At 41.0% G+C, this 22127-nt stretch overlaps 2 protein-coding genes across 21 annotated transcripts in view; one reads left to right on the forward strand and one right to left on the reverse strand.

Moving 5' to 3' along the window:
* Positions 1–1812: 1812 nt before the first annotated feature.
* c6h11orf58 (chromosome 6 C11orf58 homolog) lies at positions 1813–6686 on the forward strand. Its single transcript, XM_004069394.5, has 5 exons — positions 1813–2113; positions 2800–2877; positions 2970–3030; positions 3160–3269; positions 4263–6686. The coding sequence occupies exons 1-5, from the start codon at positions 2060–2062 to the stop codon at positions 4485–4487; spliced, it is 528 nt and encodes a 175-aa protein (XP_004069442.1). The 5' UTR covers positions 1813–2059; the 3' UTR covers positions 4488–6686.
* Positions 6687–6956: 270 nt separating this feature from the next.
* The window catches only part of LOC101175561 (pleckstrin homology domain-containing family A member 7), a 138450-nt gene continuing 123279 nt past the window's right edge, over positions 6957–22127 (reverse strand). For 16 of the 20 annotated variants that reach the window (XM_078948399.1, XM_078948397.1, XM_011475780.4 and 13 more), the window contains 13 exons: positions 21614–21694; positions 21112–21261; positions 20757–20858; positions 20542–20653; positions 18207–18337; positions 17895–18089; positions 17692–17788; positions 17088–17170; positions 15764–16027; positions 12018–12191; positions 11797–11930; positions 10479–10612; positions 6957–7916 (listed from right to left, as the gene is read on the reverse strand). In XM_078948399.1, coding sequence (XP_078804525.1) covers positions 7894–7916; positions 10479–10612; positions 11797–11930; positions 12018–12191; positions 15764–16027; positions 17088–17170; positions 17692–17788; positions 17895–18089; positions 18207–18337; positions 20542–20653; positions 20757–20858; positions 21112–21261; positions 21614–21694 — 1680 coding nt within the window. In that variant the 3' untranslated portion in view covers positions 6957–7893. The remainder of the gene's footprint in view (positions 7917–10478; positions 10613–11796; positions 11931–12017; positions 12192–15763; positions 16028–17087; positions 17171–17691; positions 17789–17894; positions 18090–18206; positions 18338–20541; positions 20654–20756; positions 20859–21111; positions 21262–21613; positions 21695–22127) is intronic. The other 4 variants (XM_078948398.1, XM_011475778.4, XM_011475789.4 and 1 more) reach the window with 1 other exon arrangement.

Raw genomic sequence — 22127 nt, forward strand, 5'->3', positions numbered from 1 at the left:
ATGCAGTCACCCCTGAGGTTTCTTTGTTTTTACCGCGTAGGAGGGTCTATAGGCAGGAATGTCCAGTTTTAGTTTAGTTAGTTTAGAATCTATTGAATTGTGTGTTCATGATCCTTTTGATTTTATGTTTTACCCTACACTTGTCTGCACAAAGCCCATCGAGATGACTGTTGTGATTTTGGGCTATACAAATAAATTGAATTGCAGAATGGCCCACTTTTTATATATCCCTTGGGTTACTGTGTGGCTGGTGGCATTTAACATGGACGGCCGTCATCTGGAGACATTTACACATCGTCCAGTCAGAGCTGCCGCCGCCCTGTGGCCGCCCAGCTGTCACCCAATTTCATCCCTGCCAGACTAATTGATGCCTGATGGCGCCTCTACATTCATGACTACGCCAAAGATTTTTCAAAGATCGGGTGGTTGATTTCCAAGCTAGGCGAACCCAGGTGCTGGAACCCAGAATGAGGACAGGTAAGAATGATTTATTTCTCCAGTGGTAGTCATGATTTTGGCGAGACGTGGTCCGGAGCAGTGGAGGGCTTGTGGCATGGCTGAAGGTACAAACGCGGTCAGTGTAGTCCGAGTGGTCTTCCGGTCCTTCAGGACAGCAAGGTAGTAGGTCCACACTGACGTCACTCGTGGGTAGAATTCCTGAGGCAGGAGAACAGAATTAGAGCCAGAACTAAATGCAAGCCAAAGTATTCTAGAACTAGACGAGACCAGACTAGTCAGCATAATGGGCAACTAACTGGTGTTGGATTGTGGCGTTGGGTCTCCTTTTAAGGCAGCAGAGGGTGATGAGTGGAGTGACGGCAGCTGGTGGCAATCAGGAGCAGAGTGGAGCAGAGCTGGAGGGGGAGGAGTCTGACAGAAGCACCATGACACTTATGGTCAAAAAGTTGAGCATTAAATGAAATTTGCAGCACTTCATGGAGTAAACTGTTATTTTTTTAGATTTGTTAAAAGTGCGGTCTGCAAGGCAGAAGAGGAGCATCATGGAAGTTGGTGTTTCTCCTTTTTTCAAATGCTGTTTGGATGGTCATCAGGATACAGGCCTTGACAAATAACAGCCTGGGGCCAACAACAACGTTAACGTGGCACTGGTTGTCATTTAACCCTTGTGCTATCTGAGATGACCCCACCCTTACAGTGACATGTCAGATGGACGTTTTTGGGTTCAGGATGGCGCAGCATTTAATGATATGATTGACGGTTGGTTTTTTGTACTTTAATTTATGATCTAAAGCAAACGGCTTCAAAGAAGGGCGGGGACTAACATTTCTATAAGGAGAAGCCAAGTTGACATTTTAAAAAAACAAGGAATAAGAAGAATGTAAGGGTACAAGTGTAACAACACGACTTTTTAACAGACTTGGCAGATGGACTGGGGGGGAATTTCAGTTTAATAAAGGAACAAGGAGATTGTATATGTTTGTTTTAACCTACTAAAGAGTCTGCAGCATGAGTAGTGATTCCAGAGCTGAACTTTTCATTAGTTTAAGACCTAATTTGCATTACAAACTTTCCTTTTTAATGTTGGTTAATAGGCTAATGGGCAGTTTGTTTTAAGCCTAAACTTTCTCTTTTTTATGCTTTACCAGTGTCTTTATAGATTTCCTATTTTTTCTATTTTATAAATCTACATTCATTTATGTGATGATTTTTTTAATTACGTCTGGAGTTAATACATCCTTCCAGAAGGTGGCAGCATTGTTTCTTGCAAAGCGAACTCTCACACAATGTTTTTTTTCCATGAAACTTTATTTCACATTTTTCAAATTACAGAAATTCACATTCAGTTGCACAATAAAGAAACAATTGCAAATATCAAACACACATATAAGACCAAACAACAATAATAGTAATAGGCCCTGTATGTGTCATTTTTTTTGATCACACAGTAGTGAGTGACACCCCCCCCCCCAAAGAAAGACAGAGAGAGAGAGAACCGGAAGTGACGTTGAAAAAGAGCGAGTGTTGACAACCCCAGCTAGCTTGTAGTAGGTGGTGGCATGCTTCTCATAAGCCCGTTTAGTAAAAACTGTCCTTCATAATGTCTTCTCCTGTGGACAAACACGGCACAAAACGTCCGGCATCCCCCACTCAAGTGAGTAAAGATATACAAGTCAGAGAAATGCAAACATTACATATTATTGCCCCGCTAGCAAGTTGGCTAACGGTGTTGTTACTTACTACCTCTCATGATCTTCGTCTAAACGTGAACACACGCACACCATAAATGAAAGAAAAGGTCTAACTCTCCCACCACCTTTGTGAAGCTTATTTATTTAGAACTTTATGGTCAAATTCTAGAGAATCAAGTAAATCTGTTGCTTCGTACACTTCAGACTGAATTATTCAAAGTGAGTTTAGGCCCGAGCACTGTTTACCCACTGTTTATTATCTCCCAAAAGCACTTGTTTTTAAAAGTACAAATTATTATAGCTAAGTTGATGTTTTTGTGATTGTTTTAATAAAAGATAATTGGCAGGTTAATGTGATAGTTTATTTCTTTTTTTGTTTTCTGCTGTGACAATAAATGTGATGTGTGCAGTTATAATAGTGGCAAAGAAACATGTTTGGCCTCAATTATCAATACAGTCTGTGTTAGTGGTTAAATTTGTGGTTAAAAATACTAATCAAACCTATTTTCATAATGCTGTATTTTAAGTTACTTTTAAATTTTTGATAGGTTTAGAAAATTGTTGGAACTGTTGCTTAATATAAAAAACTTTGACATTTTATTAGTAACGTGAGCAAAACAAATTAGTTCAAATCTGCGTGTTCCTGCAGGACACCCAGTGGGCTGCTGTAGACCTGGGAAGTGATGAAAGGAAACAAAAGTTTTTACGGCTCATGGGTGCAAGCAAGGTTGGTTTGTATTTTAATACATCATCTTTCTCCTTTTTGGTGACTCATAATCAATGTTCTAAAAGTTTTTCTAACTTTATGTGTCCTATCAGAAAGAGCACACTGGCCGTCTCGTTATCGGTGATCACAAGTCAACGTCGCATTTTCGAAGCGGTGAGCTTTTTCATTTGACAAAATGCAGCTTCGTTTCTGTGAATGTAAACTGATTTTATGCAGCCTCGTTGATGCAGTCAGTGCATCAAACCGGACCTATACCCTGAACAGCTGGTTTCTTTGCTGCAGGGCAAGAAGATAGGAAGATGAACGAGGACCTGGAGATGCAGTATCAGCAGGGCATGGAGGGAAGGGTGACAGGCCGGGACCGGAGACACTGTGGTCTGGGTTTCAGTGAGGTGAAGATGATGGTTCAAAACCACTAAAATTGAAATGCTTAATATGAGCGCTCTGACTTAAAAGACGAAAAATCTGGAGATGTTTGGTGTCAGTTAGCCAATTTTCCACAACGAAGTCCATTGTTTTTGTTTTTCCAAACAAATTTAAGCCATTCCATTTTTCTCTTTGTAACTTTTCGTTGCAGCACATCTCAGAGCAGTCATTGGTCTGAAGGAAAAGAAACTCAGATTTTACTTATCACATCAGAAAGATCTGGCCTTGATCAGTTCCTTAAATAGGTTACATACACTATTGCACAGTGTTATTAAAAAAGCAACAATGCAAAAAAAATGAAGTGTTGTAGCTGTTAGATCACTTTTTAACTAGAATGAGTTTAGTACCTGATCAGCAGCTGTGTAAGTGATAGCTCTCACACACAAAACGCTTTAGAGACGCTGAAAACCTTAGTGGTATTAAAACAAAACCTTTGACTGAATCTAAAAAGAAAAATGTTTTGTAGGAGTTCATTTGATGCCAAATGAAAGCACAATAAGAACAAAGTTTTATTTAATCTTACAGTCAACAAACCTAAATGTTGATCTACTGTCGTTTTGTTCTGCTTTAAATGTCAAAGTAGCTTTAAGTTGTTGTGCTGCAGTTCAAATCATTTTGTAGGTAAGTAGCTCATAAGTGTACATTTATTAAGTAACTTGTAATATGAGGTAAATGTGTTCTTCAATTCTGTCACATACTTAAATATTTTCTGCTGGTGGTGTAACGTTTACCGTTGTAGTTCAATAATAATCTAGTCTTTTCTGTGATGTTTTTCTTATACAGTGTCAACCTTGGTTTGTTTTCCTGTTAAATGCTAATCTAAAGTCTTGCTCAACACAACAGCCTTATCTTGATACGACTTAAATCAATAAGTAGATGTTAAAAAGTTATAGTCAAAAGTTGAACGGTGGACGGATTCATCACTGACACTTTAAGCTTCTTGTATTCTCCTTTTCCAGCCTGAAGCTCAGCCAGAAACTCCAACGTCTACAGCAGTGGACGGTCAGGCCGGAGAAGTTAAGTCACTGAAGTCCACCACGGAAGAGACGCCCAAAGAAAGTCGGGACAAAGATTGTGATCCAACCCAGAAAGAGAAATCTCCAGAACACGGCGTGGCTGACTCAGAATCTACGGCTGAAGAACGGAAACACGAGGTTAAAATGACGTTTGTGAAATCGACGTAGGGCTGGGAGCCAAACAACCAGGAATTAGGTTTTTTTATTCTCAGATGTGGACCGCTTGATGCTTTTCGTTTTGGTGGATTTCCCCTTTTTTTCCTTTTTTTTCTTTTGTGTAGAGTAGGACTCTCAAAGGGGAAATGCATTTCTGTGTGCATGTCTCGACTGAAACAAGCCTCCAATCTAAAATGGTATTTAGCTGTGAGGTGTTGAACATGTTTTAGTTTTGAGTGTCTACATCCGCCCCACAGTCGGTTGGAGAAAGTGGGAGAACTTGCCTTTCAGCATGAGTAGTGTTGTCATGAATTGTTTTTTAATTTTTTAAGAATAAAAGGAGAAAAAAAGTGGGTTTTTTTAGACTTATTTGTTGAAGAAAACAATGAGTGGGGATCTCTGAAAATCAACTGCTGCTGCACAGACATCTGGAAAGCTAAAAGTAGTTCTCCTTAGAATTTAGCATAACCATGAAAATTTACTGAAGGAGCTACACCAACTGTCAAGCATGGCAGTGGAGGGGTGGTGATTGGGGCCTCATGCAGTTAAGTCGTGCAGCAACTGAGTTGACAAAGAAGCGTTCTGCATACGAAATAATTTTATGGGTTTTAATGGGTAAAAGTTGGGTTTTGTGTCAAGAAAATTACTTGAACAACTTCAAACATCCTCTAAAACCCATGAAAGAAGGCAACCTTTGCTAAAATGGAATGACCAGGAGGTCATGAAGGTTTTTTTAGGGACAGGACCTGTGACCGGGCCCTGACACAGATGCATTGTATAAATCAGTCTGGATTGGAAAATCCCACGTTAAGCAGACGGAGCAAAACAAACAAACATGGTGATCAATACTGGAGCTATCCAGCTGTACAGTTTGGATCCAGATTCCAGCTCAGACATGGAAAATGAAGACGCTCATGGATTTATTTGTCTGCAAGTGGATGAATCAGAAGGGAGCAGAGCACAGAACTTCTATGTCACAAATAAGCTATTTTTTAACCCTTGTGCTATCCTAGGCACTTTACCATTGGGAGTTGGGTCATTTAGACCCACTAGACAGTGCTCTGAACCTTTTTTCTTCAATGATTTGTGATCTTCACTGGTGTCCATGGATTACATGAAATCTTTCCACCTTTGTCATGGGAGAACACGTCAATGTAAGGAATTTTGACCCCCCATGATAGCAAAAGGCATTAGGGAGAACTGGACCGATTGCATATGAGGTCACCCAGAGAAAACTGTAAATGCCCTGTACATGTACATGTATACCTCCGTAATACCTTCTGTTTTGTTTCTTTGTCCTGTCCAGCATATGAACACACAGATTGCAGCTGCGTTCCTCTTGTGATGGACATGTTTAGCTTTTTCAATCTGGGTTATTTGTTACTCTTCGAGTGCATTAATATAAACCCATTTTGTAACAGATGTGAACAGGATGTCACACACATACACACACCATCACACACAACTGTTTACCAGTCTTAATTATATCTATCTAAATTCACATATCTATAGAAGACTTCCTGCAACACATCACTCCGAACGGCACCTCTTCGTGCACGCTGACCTGAATACATGGGATTACACGTCCAACAAATAGATAACACATCTACCAGGCCCGTGTTCAACCAGGAGGACTGAGCGTGTAGATTGAATGACTGTTTCCTGATGTACTTGATCACATTGAAGGCTTCAGTCAGAGCAGGTAGCCCAGAGCCACAGCAGACAGAGCAGCCGTCCGGCCCGGCAGGCACCCAGGGCCCCTCCCCCCCAAAGGCCAGATGCCCGGGAGCAACCACCCCCTACCACCTTCTAAGAAGGCCCACAGCGCTTTTCAGTCAGTCCCCTTCACCCACACACACATTCACTCACTGATGTGATCTGAACACTTCCTATAACCACCAGGAGCATTGTGGGGGTTCAGTGTCTTGCTCAAGGACACTTCAACACAAAGACCGACAGGGAAGGATCCAAACCTGTGATATTCTGATCCGTGGTCAACCACTCTACTTCTGCACCACAGCCGCCCCAGTTAAGTTTATCACTGTGCTCTCTGCTCAACTGTAACACGCGTGATCTACAGATATACATGAGACAAAAACAAATCCTGAATCCTCCTGTTTTTTATATTTCTTGAACATAATATTTTGTATGTAAAGTTCTTTGGTAGATTTTTTTTTAAGTGTGAATTAATGAATAAAAATTGAGTGTTGATACAGACTCTCCCTCTTTCAAGCCCTGTCAATGTATCCGGGCTTGGGAGCAGCACAGAAGCAGAGAAGGGAACAGGGAACAGCCCGGATTTGAACCCTGGTTTCACGGACGGAAGGTGCTGCAAACCAGCACAAGCTAAACCGGCTCCCTGAGTGTTGACACAGACTGCTATGTATAAACACTAAACTCAGATTAAGTTATAGTGTAAAGTTGGCCTCTTGTATCAGATAACAGAAGTGGCACGATCATTAAGAAATAAGGTCAACACAGTTGGAACATGTGAGCAGGTGTTTATTTAAAAAAACGATAAGTGACAGTGAAAACATGACAGATTGAAGACAATCCCGGTATGAAAACTGTGAAGGTGAAGGAGCAGAAATGACAGCAGCTGGTTCCTTACTTTAGCCCTTGTGCTATCCTAGGCACTTTAACATTGGGAGTTGGGTCATCTAGACCCACTAGACAGTGCTCTGAACCTTTTTTCTTCAATGATTTGTGATCTTCACTGGTGTCCATGGATTACATGAAATTTTTCCACCTTTGTCATGGTAGGAATAACACATCAATGCAAGGGTGGGGTCATCTAAGAAAGCACAAGGGTTAGACATGTATGCAGGCGTGGCCATGCTCCACAGAGGGAAACTTACAAGTCCTCCAAATGGATCTAATAATGGCCTGAAACATGTAAACAAGGTTTTGGAAGCTCCTTTTCTTCCTCATTGGTCTTATTAATACAGTAATCAGATTACTCTCCAATCTTAATCGTTATGTAAACAGACAATCTGTAAAAAAGTTTCTGAAGCAAAAAGTAAAACCAAAGATTTCAGTGAAGCAGAATCACGAAAATACCTTTATGAGAATATCTTTGTAATCACACCACTTTAGGGTTTTAACATTCCTTTCATTGTGTTTTGAGGCACTTCATTGTTAGAGTTTTAATAATAAGTAAACAGTGCTGTGAAAAAATATACAGTAAAAACATTTCATGTGTAATAAATAGGCATTCATGTGCAGGCACGTCCTTTATAAATGGATCTAATCATCATCATTCATTATTGCTTTGTTGAGCTATGCGTGTGCAGAGCAACATACATGGTGAGACTGGATTGAACTGTTGTCACTCAGATAGAAAATAGGGGTTTTGGTTTGTGAGTCAGTGTGGGACTCCGGCGATCCATCCAGCTGCAGTTTCCTTCCTCTGTGATGATCAGTGTTCTGCTGCAGCTTTGGCTGGAGAGAAGAAGACAAAACAGTCAGTAACGCTATAACTATAACACTTTATTTTTAATGTCACTTACTGCATATTTAGGCTTATTCATGCTTTGTAATACCTTAAGGGAGGTTCAGTTATTAACGTTAGTTAACTGTTAACTAATGCAGTAAATAAAAATAAATATGAGCTTCTTTATAGATCCACTCTGATCAACTTTTGATCTATTGTCAGAGCGTTTCCAGAGGTCTTTTACAGGGCCGGGTTAATAAAATCCATCAATCGATCAGAACCAAGCTTAGTAAATAAATTAATATTTTATAAAATTAGAGATTAATCTTTTGTGTCTTTCCTTTTCCAGTGACTGAACACAAAATAGCAGTAAAGCTAAAGTCCACTAGCTTGATGCTAATGTATTATGACATTTCTAACAGGACGGCTAATGCTAACGCTCGGTCAACCTACACATTTAGTCAGCATTGTGTTGACTAGATGAACAGCTTTATGTCCTCACAGGCATGAATTTTCCAAACTCTTTTAAGGAAACATTTATTTTAAAGTAGCCATTTGTGGTCTAATGCACAGTTTTTGCACGAATCATCTGGAATCAAATTTAATGCTTTAGCGCCATCTAGAGGCCAAACTGAAACGCCCCCAGGAGAGGCAGACCTTTTATTTCTGTAATATGAGTCAGTTTAGAGCCTTTACAATGTTACTGATCTGCACATTTTTGTTGGAGCTTCTCTGTTTGAGAAACCATAAAACACTATAGTGTTAACAATCTCATTGGTGTATTATTTCACCAATACATGTTACACTGTGGGAACTGTATCAGATTAGTAGGAATACACTCTTGATACAAATATGTCTAAATGTGTAAACCCTGCATTTCAAAATGAATCTAATTGAGTTGATCAAAAGAATCCAAAAAATAGTTAATCAAATCGATCCCTGTCTGGTGAATCGAATGGAATCTATTCTGAAAATTATTGTTGATACTCCGGCCTCGTCTTTTTTAGTAGGATTATGCCGCTTTAAGGCAAAAAATTTTAAAAAAATGTTTAATTTCTAGGGCAGAATTTCCTGCAGAGCGGCAGTAGTTCATCAAAAATTTGCCTCCGAGTTGTGGAAGGGAATGTTGGCGCAAGCAAGACCTCCCCCGCTTCCCGTCCTTCAACTGTTTGCACGCTCTCCCGCTAGCCTACAGCCCCTCACACCCCCAACCTAACATCACTGCTGTTACAACGATGGTGAGCAATATTGGAGCTATCCAGTCATACAAATTTGGGGCCAGATGGCAGCTTAGACGAGGAAAACAAAGACGCACATGGATCTAGTTGTCTGCAAGTGGTCATTTTCTTTCAGAGGTTACTTTTAGAAGTGTTCATAGTGTGTGGGGTCAGGGGTAGTATGTGTTAATGGAGGGGAGTGGGGAGGGTGAAGGGTAGGTTGGGCTTTTGTTGTAATACTGTGAATGTTTTTTATTTTTTTTTCGAGTTTCTCAAGGCATGACAAGCGCTTTTTATAAATAAAGTTTGACTTGATTTGCAAAGATCAGAATGGAGCTTAGCAGGGAGCTTGTGGTCCTCCCAGCATAATTTCTACGTCACAACAACGAATTTCGCCGACGTTTAACGCCTCGTGACTAAACAAAGGGCACCAATGAGAGTGTGCACACTGACGCGAAAAAACGCCACGCGTTAAAGCGTCAAAGCGTCAAAAAAACGCCTCAGGTTCGTTGTTTTTTTTGACGCGTCGCGTCGAAATCTATTCGACCAATGAGAACAGCGCTTTTGCACACGTGTCTGGAGCTTCTGAAGTTACAGTAAAACACAACTTGGGGGCGCTCAAACACAAAAGTGCCTTTCTGAGCACACTTACCAGCGAAGAAGATAGACGCCAAGTAGCGTCTACACTGCCGCGAAGCAATAATGACGGACATTCTAAAATATCCCCGAACCAAGTACCTGTTGGAGCAACTGGTGCTTGAAATATTCATGTTTTCTTTGTTTGATTCTGACAAGCGCGTAAATACTTGCTCTCTTCTTCTGAGTGAAAAGCGACTTTAAGAAGCGTAAAGTTGCGCAGCGCCACCTTGTGTACAGGAGTATTTCTGTTTTACATTAAGCGCCATCTAATGTCAGGGAATGAAATTGCATGTTCACTCGGCTCATCGTCAGCGAAAATCGCCTGGGTGTGAACACAAAAAACGTGGCGAATAACGCCTGGCGAATATTCGTCCCGGTGTGTACGGGCCTTTAGGCTCATATTCCAGTGGCATTTTTTTGTCTGCTCCTGATTCACAACAATTTGATTAATGAAATATTCAAAAAGGCCATTTTCTTTATATGTGTCCTTAGTCATTAGAAAAATCCCGCAAGACCAGTAAGGCTGAAAATACCATAAACAAGATGTAAGATCAGAATCCATGTCAGATCAAACTCAGAATCAGGCTTTACAAAGTCAGAAAGTGTCAGTGATGCAGACATTTCTGCAAACTGGCTGCTGTGGCAACATGACACTGAGGTGACCCTGCATCATAGCTCTGTTCATGTGCACACCTGACTGACTAACTAACCAACCTGCCACCAGCTTGCTCTTGCGGGAGGCCTCTGAGGCCAGCATGTGGGAAACACTCATGATCCTCTCCTGCTGCTGCAGGGCTGAATCCATCTCACGGAGGTCCAGAGGCGCAGACGGCTGCATGTTCTGATAGCTGCACAGCACAGGTGAAGAGATGGAAAACAGATGAGAGGCAGCAGAGATGGAAATAACTAAGACATCTGAAAGTCACCAACCGCTAATTTCATCCATTTTTTCCTTCGACAGGCACCAGAAAAAGAAAAAAAATGTAGCTCACACATTTAACACTAAATCTGACACAGAAAAACAAAGGTAACAAAAACAGCTGGTTCATTGTGTCTGACTTTATTTTCAATTATATGAAAACAAATTCTTCAGTGATTTTTTGTGGTTTAAGAGTTGGTGACATAAGAAGTGAAGGGGTTAACATAAGACTCAACCATATTTAGGTGTTGGATGGGGACATAGTTTGCATAGCTAAAATAAAAATAAAAAAAGATTAATCACTTATTTAAAATGGTTAAATTGATCGAAGTTTAATGATATTACTTCACTTGCTCCAAAAAAATTGATAAATTGATTCAAAATCTTTCCTAATGTAACATAATTTTGCACGTTTTTAACTTTTGATACTTGATGAAATTTTGCTATGAAAATTCCTGAAACAGTGTTGTGTATTTTACTGATATAGTATTATTTTTTAATCATATGAATGACTTTTATAAGTGACATAATCTGCATATATTTTATATAACTGATCTGCATTTACCATGTTGATTTCTAAAATAGTTATTTTTACATTACAATTAAGTAATTCATCTTTGTCATGTGCTTTATTGATACTTTATGATTCTTAATTCTGTCTGATAAAACCTAGGAACCAGATATTGATAAATCATGTAATAAAATGGTTACAGTATAACGGGGTGGGATTATATAAGTTTGCTTCCTTCCACTCCCTTTCAAGCAATATTTATTAGTATGTCTAATTATCCTAAGTTTGATTAGTTGCTGTATGAATGTATAACTGATGATTGTATTGCTTTTGTGTATTATTTCTAAATAATTGCTTGAAATAAACCATTTCAAAACAAGTCAAAATAACTTATTACTGATTTCATTTTAAATATGACTTAAAAAGTGTTTTTTTATTTAAAGTTGAGCTGTTGTTGCAGTTTTTGACATAAGCGAGAAACGTTTTTCACAATTGCATGTCTCTAACAGTTTGGCCAAATGTTGTCGATGTTGTTTTTGGTTTTCAAAGCAGACTGAAGAGAAGCTCTGGGCTCAAACAAGCGTTTGCAAAAGGCTGCTTACCTGGACTTTGTCAGAAGGCTCTTGATGCGCTCGGCCCGGCGAGAGCGTTCCTGCAACTCCTCCGGACTGGGAGGCTCCTCTGGGTCGGACTCGACATACCGCTCCGGGATGAAAACTTTGTCTGGCATGGAGAGCTAAGACACATGACGCCGTCAGCACACAGATGGTCTGTTAGTAGAATCTATCGAACAGCAAACTAATAAAAATCTCGGGTAAATTACCTCCCTGCTGATGTCCAGGTCATAGTCCAGAGGCTCCACGTCCACCTCTTGGATGTGTGTGGCTGTTACTGTCAGCCACTCGTCCGACTGGGCTCTTCCTCTTTCTTTCACTGCATTCAAAGTTTGACCCCTCTGACCTTCAGCTCCTGATCGCTCTTCCTGCCAGCTGAACATCTAAAAATATGCAAAGGTTGGGATTATACAGCCGTCTTGATAGCCATTTCTCAGACTGTTGACATTAGTGCAATTCTTTATGTCATCCTATGCTATAAATACAAATTGACCATTTGTTTTGTTTTCTAACCATTTGGAAAGTACCAATGTTCATTTAAAGATAGAGTAATTTAGAAGCAAAAGGATTGAAGGAAGTTCTGATCAGAGCAGTTTTAGGTTCTGTAGAATGATAGGTTATTAGTCATTCCAGTATAAATGTCAATTAAAAATAGCAACAAATAATAATTATTAGTATTGTGGCTAACCTTTTAAAGGAAAATAACAAGTTAAAAAAATCTGTTTAAATATAATGAGGAGTTCTTGGCTCCAGCTGCTGTTGAAATCATTCAGTAAGGCTGAAAATACACGAGGAAAAAATAAACTATTTACATTTTTTTCTCGTTTTTAAAAAATATAATTTTCTTCCTTAGCAATTTGAACACAGCACACATTCAATTTAGATAACTGCATTTTGTTTCTCACAGTAAATAATGATCTTTAGTGAATTATTTCCTTTTTCAATAGTCGACTAAATGCATCTGAACTTGAGCTGAAAATTTGATTTATACCAACATATTTCATAAATGTCTGCATTTGAAAAAGACATCTGCAGTCTTGAGGGTCTGGCTGAAGGTTGTAGTTGCTTGAGCCAAAGGCAGAAAAAATAAAGACTTTTGGTACGTGAACAATTGAATTGCAGTTAAGGTGTGTTTAAGGCCCAGAGCAGCTGAAAACATACATTTAGTCTGGTAGCTACAATTACTCACACACTGCCACCCAGCCCTCCAATCCACAGCATCTCTTTTGCATTTAGAAATCTACCTTTAACTAATGAAATGAAAAGGTTTTTTTTGTGTGTTTGAGTGGTGAGGGATACTTGTGAGCAATCCAAAGACATCAAAGCAATGCATGCATCCTTCCCTCTTCAGCAGCCTGCAGAAGGGTCTGATCTGTCGGCGTGCCAGCATGCTCTGAGAAACGCTCATCCCATGCCTTTGTCGGCTGGAGACGCGTGTTTGCACACAAACGGAGGAAGAGAGAACACAGAGAGAGGCAGAAAACCATGCAGACACGACTTGATCTAAACCCCACCAGATTAGGAAGAAGACAGCCCAGAGGAGGTTCAGAAGCAAGAAACTCTTTATTATGGAGTGCAAATCTCTACATAGAGAAGAGAAAGGGAAAGAGTTGTGCATTGCTTCTCAATTACACAGAATTTGGTGGCAAGTAGGAGTAAAATTCTCTAAGATTTCCACTACATTTATACTTGTATACAGAGCCACTTCCTGTTACTCATTTCGTCAATTTAACTCACACTGATAAAATACGGTGTGGAACGATGAAATATGGCAGAAAACCTTTGGAGATAAATACTAGTCGACAAACAAGGAGCAGGCAGCTGTGCGGCGTCAGATTTCTAAATGAGCGTTTTCTTCATTTAGAGGTTTTGCACGGGTCCTGAATGTTAACACTCATAAAACAGTGTCAGTAAAGATGTTTTTGGGCCACGTCAGAGTTGCGTGCTCCTTGGCGACTCGTGTCTTTATTGCATTTCAGCTCGGCTTCTCATATCCGTCTTATAATGTAAATGATGCATAAAACAGTAATGGCATAGGCCACTTGAAGGTCCCCAATCGGAGGACAACTTCTCATTCCAAAGATTGAATATGGCAAATGTCATGATCGACAATAGTCGTCTAATTCAAAAAGAACCTCGTACACCACACAAGACAAGGGTTAGCTCAAACCCAGAAAACACGTTCAATGCTGGTGGGTTACAGTCAAAACTTCATGTCAATGCATTTATTATAAACAACTGGAAATAATAATGGCAAAACCAAACCAATGCATTGCTTATCGTAACAAGAAAGTTGATTTAAAGGATGAATATTACGAGTATAGACAACTCACAGCAGTATGGTTACTCTTTTGTTAATCTGGGATCCTGAAACGTTGCTAGTCGTTATCAGATTGTTTGCTCTTGTTAGCTCTAGCTTGTTAGCTCTAGCATTCCAGTTAGCAATTAAGGCTAAAATCGATTGACATTGCAGAGCGGGTGTCTTTAGACGAAAGCAGCTGTGTCACCGAATCCCTGATTCAAATCTTAAACAAGGTTTTGACTGATCCTGAAAGAAGGAGAAGCTTGCTTTGAAGACTGTCTACGATTTGGGTGTTTTTAACGTGTTCTTGTGGCATTTTTCTGATGAGGGAGGACATTTATAAAGAAATGTAAAATTTAAATGAGCATTTCTGAGTATTTCTTTTTCCAGATAGTTGTAAATCAGGAACAGACGAGAAAAAAAAAGCTTGTATTTGTGACGTAGAAAACGTGCTGGGTGGGCCTCAAGCTCCCTGCTCTGCTCCATTCTGATGCATCCGCTCGCAGACAAACAGATCCATGAACGTCTTTGTTTTCCTCGTCTGAGCTGGAATCTGGATCAGAACTGTACAGATGGATTGCTCCAACATTTCTCGCCATTTTTGTTGCAACGCCAATGTTAGGTGGGGGTTGTGAGGGGCTGTAAGCTAGCTGGAGAGCATGTGGACAGATGAACGACGGGAAATGGGGGCGGGCTTACTCCAGATAAACACTCCCCAATTTCTAACGAACTACAGCCGCTCTGCAGACACTATGGCCAAGAAAACATCACAGGTTTTTGATTTCAGCTTAAAATAGCATAATCATAATTAAAAAAAACACTGGGAATGCTTTGAAAATAGATCAAACGATGATCAGAGTGGGTCTTGGAGATTTGATAAAACACTAATTTAGGTCAATCTGGGACTAAGGTAAAAAAAAGTTTTCAACAAAACAAGGCACTTAGATTTCATTTAAAGAAAATAATGCAGGCAGGTGGAATCATGATCTGCACCAATGATTGCCTCTTTCTTCACTTCATCAACCTGAAAACAGTTTTTCCCCCCCATGTCTAATATATATATATATATATATACATATATTTATCCTATTTACCAAATCTCTACAAAATAGAACTTTATTACTTTAATACCTAAAATATCACTCGGTAAATAAATAAAAGTGTACAAGTACACACTATGTGGATGTACATAAATGGACTTGTCTCTCTACAGTACTTCCTGTTGATTAAAACAGAGAAGGGGCGGCAGAGTGGCGCCGTCCTCTTCCTCCTCTCAATGGATTTACATTCAAAATCGTGTCAGTGAGGTCCCACCAGGAGGCAGTGATTAGACGTTTCTCCCAAACCCCTAAAACTTTCAAAAAGAAAATATAAACAGGGTCCCATGTCCAGCCAAGTATTTCCCATGATTCTCTTTGCTCAATGCATCTTTAAACTGTAAACGGAGTTAACGAGCTGGCTGCAGCAAGCCTCGCCTTTTAGCTAGTTAGTGCTGGCAGTTACCATGCAGAACTCGTGGTTACACATGGCAAACAGCTAGTATGTTAGCAGTCCTGATTATGTTGCTGGGGGCTGCAGCGGGGCATAGCAACACTGGGGGTGCAGCTGGTGCTCCCTGCTTCTGCGGCTGTGGGCAGGTAGGGTGTAACGTACGGAGGAGGCAGGCTCGGCGGAGCTGGAGGGCAGCCTGGTGGTGGAAGAGGAGCGAGGGGCTGGGGCGGTGGAGGAGGAAGGGCTTGTGCAGGAACGGTCGCCTTGGCTGAGGTGTCTCTTGCGCTCGCGGACCAGCGCCCTCTGGTGGCGCTTCATTCGCTCCAGCTGCTCCTCCGCAGTCATGCGGCCCCGAGGCTGGCTGCCCGGGAGCTGCTGGGCCTCCGTGGGGGACGAAAGACGTTCAAAGGCACTCTTTGGTCTGTCCTGGGAGGGGGGGGACAAAGATGCAGAAAGGACGACAGGGGAGTTGGAGGATGAAGGGCGTGGACATCAGAGAGAGGATTAAAGGTTAATGATTCCATGACAAGATGAAAGTGGGCTGAAAATATGACAGGAAAAAGAAAGAGGCTTCTCAGAGGTAGAGAGTCATCTGTCGAAGTAACAGATTCAAAGCATCACTTTTACAGGATGCACAGGTAATATACGCTTAGACTTCACTTTTTACTTTTATCTCTATAACAGTTAAGGGAAAGCTGAATGGCTCATCAGACAGAGCTGGTGAAAAAAGAGACTCTCTCGTAACTAGCATCTATCTACACAACAACCTCTGCAGCTTCTGAAAAGTTTATCTCTAGATCTTCAGGTTAAATCAGATTATTGAAAATTTTCCTTCCAATGAAGCCGGTTGGCTGTGATCAGTGCACCCACTCCTGCAGTAAAGCTACGAAAGCCCTGGTGAGAAATGGGCCTGTCTGTACGGGGTACACAGTAGAACTGCATGAAATCTCAGGGTTATAGACCGCTCTGCGAGCCCATAGAGCCAAAAAGTTTGTGTTCATTTTTTTTACTGGCATGCTGGGAGTGACGGGTCGTAGGGAGCACTTAGAGAACACGTAAGGGTAAGTCATGCGATGTTCTCACTGGCCTCGGCAACACGCGTTCAAGCGGCCACTTCCAATGAAACGTCTACGTAAAAGCACATTTGGGCTTCTGTTTTCAAAACTCTAGTACGTTTTTACGTCCACTTTCAGGGTCAACATACAAAACGAACGGCAACTGAACATGCGTTGAAAGTTAAACTACGTGAATTTTGATCAATCAGGGACTTGGATTTAATAGTGATGGATAGACAGCGTCCCTTTTCATTCACAGAGGGACCCACTGGAGCAAAATTCACCTGATCTGTACCGCTTTGTCAGCAGCAACAAGCCTCTTCTACGGGCCTACATGCATGCGCTATGCTATGCGGGTCGTAGAGACCCGTACGGGAGCACAGGAGTGAGGCTTTAGCAGGCAGAAGCTTCATGCCATCATGTCTCCTCACCTTAGCTGCAGAGCTCCCAGGACCTCTCCTCAGGGTGACGTAGGAGGAGATGGAGCTTGAGTGGTTCAGACCGGACACTGCGCCTGACGAGAGCAGAGGACAGGAGTCATCAGTTTTTAAAACTTAAAAAAAAAAAAAAAGGTGAATCACTAAAAATACAAAGGAAATGCAAACATCTTACTTTCATAAAGTGAAATTAAATTTCACTTAATTATCAGGTGAAATGTAAAAAAAGGAATTAAACTTATAAAGGCTTTAAAAACAAAATGATTTTCATCTTAAAATGTTATAATACAGGTATAAAAAAAGATCAAGTATGTACATTCTCCTCCATTTAGAAAATCTTTAATTCTAGAAATGTTTTCTATATTTTAACATTGCTGATGAAGGACCAGCTACACTACAAATGATTGTTTCCGTATTTTGTCCCAGTCCTAACAAGAAGACGCGGCTCCTTCAGAAAAGAACTACAGTATGCGGCGCTCTGTACTGTTTTAGTTTGCATAAATGTGTGGATGGTGGTTGTAGAAATGTCAATGATAATCCCACATTTTCAGGATGTATTTGCATTTCCAAAAGCAGCGTCTTTGAGCTTTTCCAATACCTTGGCTCGGGTAATACTGGTGATCGCCGTCGGAGCCCACCATGCTGTGGCTGATTCCCGGCAGCTCTGGCTCGCTCAGGTACGACCGTAAATCCGCCTGGAAGGGGGAAGCAGGAATGAAGCGGCGTCCAAACACAAGAACCCAAAGAGCGTATTATCTCTAGCCAACAGGCGCGCAGAAAGTTTCTACTGAAGTGATTTACCTTATGTTCTCCATTGGAAAGGCACTGCCCACTTTCTCTGTCCCTCTTTCTCTCGTCTGACTGGCGCTTCAGTCCTCGGACTGATGTGTGGCGGATGACTGAAGCCTCCTTAGGAAGGGGCGGCACCACGGGGGGTGTCTCTTCGTAATCGTAGAGGCGGGGCAGCGGGGGCCTGGGCGGAGCCTCGTCCTCTGCCTGTGCAGCACAAACCACAAAGGCTTAATAAATCTAAATGTTCTGCTGCACTGCTGACGATTTAGGATGATTAGTTATGACTCCGTGAGGTAAGGAGGTGATATCAACAGCACTCACCCACTTTAGGGTGGTGTTGTGAGGCAAAGTGTGGGAATAGAGGTTGGAAATGGAGCTCCGAGGAGGAGGCAGGACCTCAGCGCTGGGTGGAGGCACCGCCGGGTCAGACATGGAAGGCACTATTTTTCTCTCTGGCAAACCACATAAACGCAAAAAGAAATAAATATCTAAACTGTAAACAAATGTGCAAATGTACAGTCAGAGTCCTTAAAATCATTGTGAAAAAATCAGTAAATGCAGCACAATCTCTGTATGAGTCACCATTTTCACCTCATAGCTTCAAATTTTGTTTGTTAACATTGACTTTAAGATCCACTCTGATGATGGAGGACATATGTAAAGAAAATTAGGCTCAAATTGGTATTTCTTAGTATGTCTTTATTCAAATTGTGGTGAATCAGGAGCAGACCAAAAATGCCTTTTAGAAAACGGCGTATTTGTGAAGTATAAAATATACTGGGTGCTCCGCTCCATCCTGATGCATCCACCTGCAGACTAACAGATCCATGTGCGTCTTTGTTTTCCTCATCTGGGGCCTCATTTATAAAGCTTTGCGTAGGATTTGCGTCAGAAGTGGCGTCCGGATGAAACATAGGACGTGCGTACGCACAGAAATATTCGGATTTATAAAACCGTGCGCACGCACATCCTACGCATCTTTCCCTTAATAAATCACAACCGATTCTAAATGCAGCGCAGCTTTTGCGGCTTCATGACACGCCCATAGTTGCCCATAAATAGTCCGTGAAACGCCCACAAATGAATATTCATTGATTGGGAAACCGTGGCATGAAAAAAACGTAACTTCACTCAATGTGAAGTAAAATTTATCGTTGGCGAGGTGGAAAAGAGGAGAAAAGTGTTGTTTGGAGGGCACAGTGTGGGCATTACTAATGCCTAAAAGCCACGTGAGTGGCAGACGCCGTAAATGCTGTAGCCTCACAACCTCGGACCATGGTTAAATAAAAAAGAAATGGTCGGACATCAAAGTCGAGGCAAAAACACGTCTGGCGCTGCATCGCCAGAGTGTGTCTGCCACGGGGGGGGGGGAATAATAATTTTGGTAATAATCAACGTGGAAATGGGAAATTGTTCAGCGCAAATGTAATTTCTTGTTGCTTTCTGAATGGTTGAGACATACGCCATACATGGTTTTATCAAAAATAAAACAAACTAAAGGCATATGCATGAATACCAAAATTCCGTAGCTTATGAAGAAATGTTTTAATATGTAAACAACTTTCCCTAGTGGACAATTAATGCATCTCTCTCTATCTGTCCATCTGTCTGTCTAATTGCACCTATATCTGCTCCGCCAGACGGACACATTAACGAGAATATCAGCTTTGTACATTATTTCGTTCTGTTAACTATATTATTTATGAGGATGAATTGCACAACATGCCAATATTGCAGAACATATTTCACTTTTCTTTTTGCAAATATGTGTTCATTTGAATTTCTGTTGTAATTTTCTTTTGATTTTTTTTTTGTTTGTTTCACTGCTGATCGATCAAACGGGTGTTCGTGTAGGCTGTTAATTGTAAGACTTGCTTTGTGAAGTCTTCATGTTATTTATGAGAGGCAGTATTGTCATTTTTTATTTTCACGTGTTTCTTCCATCTGCCGACGGTGTCGCCGTTTCTCATTTCACCCGTTTTTGTGCGTACGCCTGGGTCAGAGCTTGCGTGGAGGACCGCACAGTTTCCCCGTCAAGTTTGCTTTTTATAAATCTCAACTATTGCGTAGAGAGTGGCGTACGCCTTCTTTTGTGCGTACGCAACGTTTATAAATGAGGCCCCTGAGCTGGAATCTGGCTCAAAACTATGGCTGGATAATGCCAATATTTCTTGCCTTTTTTCTGCTTGCGACAGAGTGTAAACAGAGAACTCTCACCTCTCTGTCCACAGCTCAGAGGCGAATTTCTAGGCGAATTTCTGCCACTTTGCAGAAACTATGTCCTAAAAAAACATTTCTGGCTAAAAATCAATTTTGGTCGATCGTGGTGTTAACACTCCAAAAACTGAATCTCATATTAAAAAGATTCATCTATAAAGAAAAAAAAGTCTCATTTTTTGCTTTGCAGGAAAAATAGGAATTTAGAATTACGGTATTTAGAATTTATTTAGAATTAAAAATAAATAAGAATTCTTGTTTTATTGATTTAGGTTAAAAACACCAAAATCATAATTAAAAGACCACTGGGAATGATGTTACAGATGATCAAAAGATGATCAGAGTGGGTCTTTAAGAATTGTTACCGTTTTTTTCTTTAATTTATGTACAATTTTTCAACTGTCACTAAATCTTTTCAAGCAGCTGGTAGCCTTCCTACCTGGGTTCTGAACCGAGTCAATCGTGATCTTGTAGTTGGTTTTGCTGGAACTAAGTCCAGCCATGACGTCCTCGATCCTCCACAGCTCCCTCTTCATTTCAGTTTTCTCCTGCTGGGCAACAACAAATGAAGATTCGTGAACATCAGACTACCGTTCTGCATCACACAGACATTCTTTCAAACAGCAAAGGGAAGCTAGAAGCACTAAAACTCACCTGAGGGGTGGCGCTGTTGTTCATGTGCACCTGCAGCGCCAATCTTAATTGCTCCACTGATTTTTCAAGCCTGCAGTACTCTTCCCATGCAAGAGACATTTCCTTCAATACAGAGGACATGTGTTACCACAGTTCTATATGACTTTTTTATTTCTTTTCTTACTTACAAAGAAGATTTAGCTTGAATATCCTACATGTGGGCTTTCATATTTCACTTTAAGCACAGTTTAAAAATGGTGCCAAACTATTACAGCCTCCTCTAGCCAGTCGCTGTAATACCAATATCCTTTATTGACTCTGCAACCAAGGACAGCTGCCAAAACACAGACATGCACGCTTCTGCAGATGTAGATACCGTGGAAAGACGCGATATTTGGGCCCTGATGGTCACCAGATCTTCCTGCAGCAGCCTCTGCTGGTAGGCTATCTTTTGGGCATGGGAGGGGTGTTCCTGGAACTGCTCCATCTGCTGATGGGACACATCCAACACTCTCTCTAGCTTATCCTGGAAAAAAGAGGAGCAGAAAAAGAAAAGGCATAAAACCAGAACTTTTGTAGACAGCCTGTTGAATTTTTTTTGACAATCCTTTGAACTGCCTGCAGGGGGCAGTGTGTTTCCACAGTCCACTGCAGGGTTCTTAAGGAATTCCTATTCTTATTTTAGGGAATTTGTCCAAAAGTACCATGGACTTCCTGATCATAAATGTATAATATTTTTTTTTAAATTTCAAAAGCAATGTGAGAGATCGAATATCAGAATACATGCAAAACTTTGATTGCAAACACAATTTCCTCCCCCCTTTATATCACCATTTCCGTCCATAAACAGATGAGAGCACTCGGCAAACATGGTGCACCTTGTCCTCCTTCAGGGAGCTGATTGTGGCCTCCAGGTCCTTGAGGATCTTGTCCTGTTCACATAACCGACTCAACTTCACCTGCAGGGAGAGACACCGAGTTGACGGTGATGTGGTGATGTGGTGAAATGCATGTGATGGGAATCCTAGCTCATCTGAATGTGGGTCTGAGCTTTTGAACTCTTCTAATGAAGACGCTAATTCATGCAGATAAACTTCCCCTCGTCACCTTGCAGCACAGGAATGTGCATCTTTAAGATTTGAACTTTTTTATATTCATCAACACCAAAGCAGGTTTTGCCCTGATGACACTTTTGATTTATGCTGCATGCATGGTTGTAGCCAAACCCGTTTGAAGGTAAAGTGTAGATTATTACAACAGTTAAACCAAATATTATGACTTAACGGCTCCATAAATGTTTGCTCTAAACAATGGTTTATAGATTCCGAGAAGCAGTCTCCATAGGGATGCTGGAGCTAATCAAGTATTCTATGTGCTCATAAATAGTTAAAG

Source organism: Oryzias latipes, chromosome 6 (genome assembly GCF_053564925.1).
Source record: "Oryzias latipes strain Hd-rR chromosome 6, Olatipes_Hd-rR_3.1".
In the NCBI taxonomy this organism is placed as follows: Eukaryota; Metazoa; Chordata; class Actinopteri; order Beloniformes; family Adrianichthyidae; genus Oryzias; species Oryzias latipes.

Excerpts from the sequence above, each read along its gene's own strand:
- c6h11orf58 (XM_004069394.5), top strand. The coding sequence starts at position 2,060 with ATGTCTTCTCCTGTGGACAAACACGGCACAAAACGTCCGGCATCCCCC. Across the intron at positions 2,114-2,799 it reads GTCCGGCATCCCCCACTCAA|GACACCCAGTGGGCTGCTGT; the intron begins GTGAGTAAAGAT and ends GTGTTCCTGCAG. Across the intron at positions 3,031-3,159 it reads AACGTCGCATTTTCGAAGCG|GGCAAGAAGATAGGAAGATG; the intron begins GTGAGCTTTTTC and ends TCTTTGCTGCAG.